At 37.1% G+C, this 6,211-nt stretch overlaps 1 protein-coding gene across 1 annotated transcript; it reads left to right on the top strand.

The window, feature by feature from the left end:
• The first annotated feature begins 879 nt into the window (after positions 1-879).
• Positions 880-3,324, top strand: LOC132847901 (polyadenylate-binding protein 1-like). Its single transcript, XM_060873401.1, has 6 exons — positions 880-1,110; positions 1,688-1,710; positions 1,956-2,040; positions 2,252-2,385; positions 2,891-2,941; positions 3,229-3,324. Exons 1-6 carry the CDS (start codon positions 1,068-1,070, stop codon positions 3,283-3,285), a joined length of 393 nt encoding a protein of 130 aa, XP_060729384.1. The 5' UTR covers positions 880-1,067; the 3' UTR covers positions 3,286-3,324.
• Positions 3,325-6,211: the final 2,887 nt, after the last annotated feature.

Here is a 6,211-nt window from a genome sequence, read left to right as displayed (position 1 = left end):
GAAAGCTTCACTGCTTTAAGAAAGCTTCACTGCTTTAAGAAAGCTTCACTGCTTTAAGAAAGCTTCACTGCTTTAAGAAAGCTTCACTTCACCATCACTACAAAACGTACAGAGGGTGGCACGCGCTCCTAACCTAGTGTGTCTAATACAGTAATGATTTCCTACGTGTTGCACAATGTAGGTCACGTGACGTACTTACCTGTCCATTTTCCCCAATATAAACAAAGTCACAAACACAGGGCGAATGAACACTAACGTACAGACGCAGAACGAGTGAGTCTGATATACAAACGGAAAAACACCACAACAAGCAAATCAGCACACAGGTTATCAAACGCGGCTCAAGTTCAACAGAAACACGAGCGAACTCCATGAATGAATGTTGGTGGGTTTAAATAGGCGGGATCGGGTGTTGATTGGTGGATCGACAAGTGATGTCACACAGGATAATTAAGATTGACAGAAAAGATGTCCAATGGCAGGGATCTGAGGAGACAGATAGGGGAGAGAAGAGAGAGGGAAAGAACAAAACAAACAAGAAAAAAAGAACAGAACCGACAAACAGCACGTAACATGATCAGATAAAGTTTGTTAATCAAATGAGATTTTTCATTTCAGTTAAAACTTTCACAAAGCTTCTGCAGTAGGCTACAGACTGTAATATCTCCTGTGTGCCTTTTAGATCATGAACATACACTGATATAGAACATGAATACAGTAGGTTGTAGCTTCGCAATGAAATACTACTACTACTACTACTACTACTACTACTACTACTACTAATAATAATAATAATAATAATAATAATAATAATAATAATATTTTTTAATAATTCATTAATAATAATAGCTTTATTATTTTTCCTTTTGATATATTTTATTAATGCTTGTTATCAACAATTATGAACCTGTGCACACGTCATATCCGTCGTGTTTATTTATGTTTAAACTGCCTCTATTATGATGCCGCGTTCCATCGAATCATTTTAAATCCAAACACAACACTGAGCTGAACGGAGCAACATTGAATATCTGCACTAAAATAAAGAGATTTTAGAAGAAAACTCCATGGATTTCCGCGCTCCTCCCGACCAAACTCAGTCAGCTCACGGTAAGAGAATGTGACTTTAATGTCATAGTGTTTTTACAATAAAGCAGGTTTAAATTACACCGTGTTACAGTCTAATGTTTTCTATCTAAACGAGATCCTCTTTTGACGTGAATTAGCACAATGCTACTTACTGTGCTAGCGAACTTGGACACAGGTATAAATGACAGTAAAAATACTGAACCGAATCGATGAGCTTGACTTAAGAATCGATTTTAATTTCACAATAAAATATTTCCTCTGTTGTTTGGTGACTTTTCACAATCCTCACTACAGGTTTTACAGTAAAGCAGGTGTAACATAGTGATTAGACACATACATGATTAGCTCCGGACTTTTAGTTACAATGTGTTTTCTACCTGTAGAATGTAGCTAATCATTTCATTTACACAACAGCACAGTGAGGGTCATAATGTATTTAAGGGTTAATAGGAAACATTACAGACTTTTATTTAATTATAGTTTATTAATATTCTCTCTCTCTCTCTCTCTCTCTCTCTCTCTCTCTCTCTCTCTCTCTCTCTCTCCAAAATAAAATGTATTTTAACTTAAAAATTGTATTATGTTTTTCTGTCTACAGGCTCCTTCATCTCCCAGTCTGAGGTACTGAACAGTGCTGCAGCTAAACAGATTGAAACACACACACACACACACACACACACACACACACACACACACACACACACACACCAATAACACAACATTTTTGCTTAATATTGCATTATATATTATAACTACATCTATGATGTTTAATTAAATAATTATGATGTTTAATTAATTCAATTTTTTCTACTACTAATTCTACTTCTAATTACAACAACGTTAATAATAATCTTTTACTTTCCCAGTCTGCTGTTCCTGCACCAGCTCGGAAGCCGCTGACTATCTACATGTTGGAGTCAGCTGATCTGGACGAACAGATCAGGATGCTGTGTGAGTCTCACAGTCATATACAAACTTACACACAAATACAGCTCAAATACACTTCCTCACAGCATGTAAAGTGTTTCCTTAAATACAACAGTGTATACTGTCTATTTACACTCCTCTTGCTTTTGGAATATGGAGCCAAACAAAACCAAACAAAAGACAACGCAGCATCTCACTCATCTATCTCTCTCTCTGTCTCTCTCTCTCTCTGCAGATGAGTACATCTTTCCCCTAGTGGAGAAAATCCACCCGACTGGGGCCAAACACATAACCAGGTTGGTTATCGAAGGAGAGAACAACTACGACCTGGTCAACTTGATTGCAGAGCCCAACCGTCTGCGTGCCCATGTACGTGTACACATACACACACTCGTACATAAACACACACGTGGAGGGGGTTACTTGTTTTCTTTTTGTATGTTTTAGTAAATTGTCTAGATGTTTAGCAATATATAAATTGTGTTCTGTCTGATTCATGCAGTTGACATGAGTTAGCTTTACTTGTGTGGAAACAAAGCCACACCCACTAATAATGACTTATTTACAGATACTCACATTCATGTATATCACTTGCTTATTCAATCATACCTTGTGCTCTCACCAAAACGAAGCCAGCCAATAAGCGGTTAACGCTCAGTTCCAGTCCCGAGCACAGATAAAATTGGAGGGTTGAGTCAAAAAGGGCATCAGACATAAAACCTGTGCCAAATCAAAACATGTGGATAGGGTGATCCGCTGTGGCGACCCCGAACATGGAGCAGCCAAAGGACAACAACATGCTTATTCAATCATCATACACAAATCAGTCAGATGAAACACTGTAATTTACTGTCATATTCATGTGTGTGTGCAGGTCGAGCAGATTGCTGCTGTGCTTCGGGCGAGGGAAGCTGGCCAGGACGTGGTAAGTACTGTGAAGAAATTCAATCATTGCAAAGTGTGTGTAATAACTGCAGAATAAAATTGTGTAGCATTTGTCTAAGAATTATTGTGTGCATCAATCTGCTCAATAGAAATCTGCTGAATAGAATACATGCGGAATGACAATTTTGGAATATCATAATTATTAAGACCAGAGCAATAATAGTATAATATTGTTATAATATAATAAACTGTAGTTTTGGTAATTATCATTATATATAAAAGAAATATAACATTATAATCAGTGCATGTCTACTTTTCTTTTTTCAGCATTTTCCTTCACTCAAGAAGAAGAAGAAGAGGACGAGGAGAAAGAAGAACATCTAATATTTTCAATAAACTGTATATATTGTAAATATTGTATATTATATTTGATGTTAATTTATATGTAATGTTTTAATATTAAAAACTTTGAATTAAAATATTAATGACTGTTTATTTAATAATAGTAATTATGTAAGGGATAATTCAGACAATTTTTATACTTTTTTCCTGAATAATGTTAATCTCCAATTAATGCAACAAAATAAAAACTTATTTTTGTAATGGGAAGTGTTGAGAAAAATCTAAGAGAGTGTGATAAAGTGTAAAAATATAATAACTCTGTCTAACTACCAGAATCTAATTGTATTAAACTCAGACTTTATAGCACATAATCTACGCCTAAGTGCCTTAGCTGTAGTAGATAAGCTAATCAAAATGAAATAATCACTCAGAGAAACATGGATCAAAAGAGGTTTATTGATGAAAGGCCTAGTGAATATAAGTATAAGAATATGATGGAGAGGGAGAAGTACGTGGAAACGAGGAGAAGACGAGGAGGCATAAGGAAAGCTGCCTAAAATGGTGAAGATGCCAGGAGTGTTGGGAAGCTTGGGATGACAGAACTACTTTATATAGAAGCAAAAAGATGAGAAGGTTGAGGACAAATAATCCACAGAGACTGTTGTTAAAATCCACACACGTGTTCTCTTGGAGTCCAGAGAGGAATGTGCAGGTTTCAGGAAGTGTCAGGCTTAAGTATATATATAAAAACTCAGAAACAAGGTCTAAAATATTGGGAAATCAGAAATCATAAATCCATAAAAGGAATAAATAAAAAGACCGTACGAGCTGAAAACTCAAAAATAATAGGAAATTAGGAGGAGCTATGTAAAATAGATAGGAGGAGACGAAATCTTAAACTTGATAATAATGGGAAATCGGATAGAGCATGCAAATTAAGAGAAGGATAAAAGAGACAGCCTGACTGAGACTTTACGCACTCGACTGCACCACGCTTGGACAATAGGATTGGCATTACCTATGGAAAAGGATCATTATTACGCATATGCGTTTCGCATTTACAGACTACAATTGCTTTTGGAAGTAGGACTGCATCCTGGAGGTCAGCTATCAGGCCATAATGAGTGAAAGGAGGCCAAAAACCCCTGATGTTGCCACAATGTACCAAAGTCATGTGTGACATTGAAGGCGTATAAGGGCAGTAAGTTCTGCTGCCTCTGCTGAGTAATGAGATGAGAGCTTACCTGAAAGTAAAATTTCATTCTGGGTAATTGGTATATTTGTGGTGGCACATCCGATGGGGGGATGGGTGAATAATGGACAACTAATAGGTCTGTCATTTTCGGATGCGGAGCCATGCTCAACGTTACAAAAAACAAAGTGCACACCACTACACGCACTCCACACACTCCACACTGGTGCGTTATCTTAAAGCAACACTACACAGACTGTTCAGTGTATGACATCTAATTACCACATGAGCAGACAGTTTGATCGGCTGTATAATCGCTCTCACAGTACTTTTATATCATATACAAATCAGTGTTGACAGCGCCACCTCAAGATGAACCACACCTAATGTCTGTTAGGGTGGCTGAGTGGGGGAAGAATAAGGTGTAACACAAGCATTTACTTGTACCATGGTCTGTCTTTGTAAAAAGCACAAATGTGCTGTTTGTAATATATTTTATCTTAAAAATGTATTTGTTTTTGCAGAGATCAATGCCCTGATGTCGAAGGTCAACCAGCAAGAAGCTGAGAAGGCACTGTCAAAATGGTTCACTGGGGCAAGAGACAGAGGAGGACAGAGGGCATCAAGAATGCACCAAAGGATGTCTGTTTAAGGTTTTCTGAAAGGTTATAAGTGGAGTTGTTGCTTTTTACTGTTGTAGTTCTTGAATTTTCTTTCATTTAATTTGCCAACTTTTATTTAATCCAACTCTAAATGTAATTTTTTTCCAAATACACTTCTTATTAAAGTATATTGAAAGCTTTTCAATACACTCTAGACTTCTTCTAAAAGATGTTTGTGCCATTGTGATAAATGTGGCATGATGGCGAGTTAAACACAAATGGAATTTGAATGCATTTAAGTGTCACTGTGTGCTTTACTGTTGCTGTTCAGATTTGTCTATTATTATGGAAGCTTGTTTCGACCACAGAATTCTTATTTTTTCTTGCATTTCAGACATTGTTCTACTTAATGTGAGAAGTAAAGTCCCCATGTTGTACCTATATATAATTAAAATCTGGGACTAATACGGTTCTTGTGCATGTTGCCCAGCTAGGGCCCATCTAGTGGCGATTGCAATCCTGCATGAAATCCATGTGGGCAGCTGACATGAGGCCATAATGGAAAACATGGACAATCCAATATAGGGCTCATTTTATTGCCCATTTCATACCCATTTGGGCCCTACTGTACCTTCTGAGGCAAATGGACTCATTTTGTCACATATTTTTTTACTCCAACGGTGTTATTTGGCGATGTTAAGGATGCTCATTCTCAGGGTAGATACTGTAGTCTGTTTTTATACACAGACAAATAACTACATTGTTATTATTACATTGAGAGAACGACAGCGAAAGAGAGAGAGAGAGAGAGAGAGAGAGAGAGAGAGAGAGAGAGAGAGAGAGAGAGAGAAAATTAGGTATGCTTGTAATCATGTAATGGTTATAGACAATGTATATTATGTACAAAGTGCAAACAGGGACATCAACAAGGCAAGTTATCAACAAACAGGAAGAGTCAGAAGGTGATACAGATATGAAGGTTTCCTGGGAGATAAAGTGCCCCACCTCTACACAGTCAGCAAACCTGAGAGAACATGAGAGAGTGGTAATGTGACCGCATCCAGACATCCCAGTTCACCAAACACATGAACCCTCCAGATCTGGTCCTTTAGCTAAGAAAAGTTATTCATAAAAAGCTAGACTAAACAAATGTGTATTCAGTCTTCACTAAAAC

This window comes from Tachysurus vachellii, chromosome 7 (assembly GCF_030014155.1).
Source record: "Tachysurus vachellii isolate PV-2020 chromosome 7, HZAU_Pvac_v1, whole genome shotgun sequence".
In the NCBI taxonomy this organism is placed as follows: Eukaryota; Metazoa; Chordata; class Actinopteri; order Siluriformes; family Bagridae; genus Tachysurus; species Tachysurus vachellii.
The sequence above is the reverse complement of the archived record's forward strand: the minus strand, read 5'-3'. Positions and strand labels throughout refer to the sequence as shown.

What these genes read in the sequence shown, in the direction of transcription:
- LOC132847901 (XM_060873401.1), top strand. Translation starts at nt 1,068, where the DNA reads ATGGATTTCCGCGCTCCTCCCGACCAAACTCAGTCAGCTCACG. An exon ending in CCAAACTCAGTCAGCTCACG is followed by an intron (nt 1,111 to 1,687) that starts GTAAGAGAATGT and finishes TTCTGTCTACAG; the next exon opens with GCTCCTTCATCTCCCAGTCT. An exon ending in GGGAAGCTGGCCAGGACGTG is followed by an intron (nt 2,942 to 3,228) that starts GTAAGTACTGTG and finishes TTCTTTTTTCAG; the next exon opens with CATTTTCCTTCACTCAAGAA.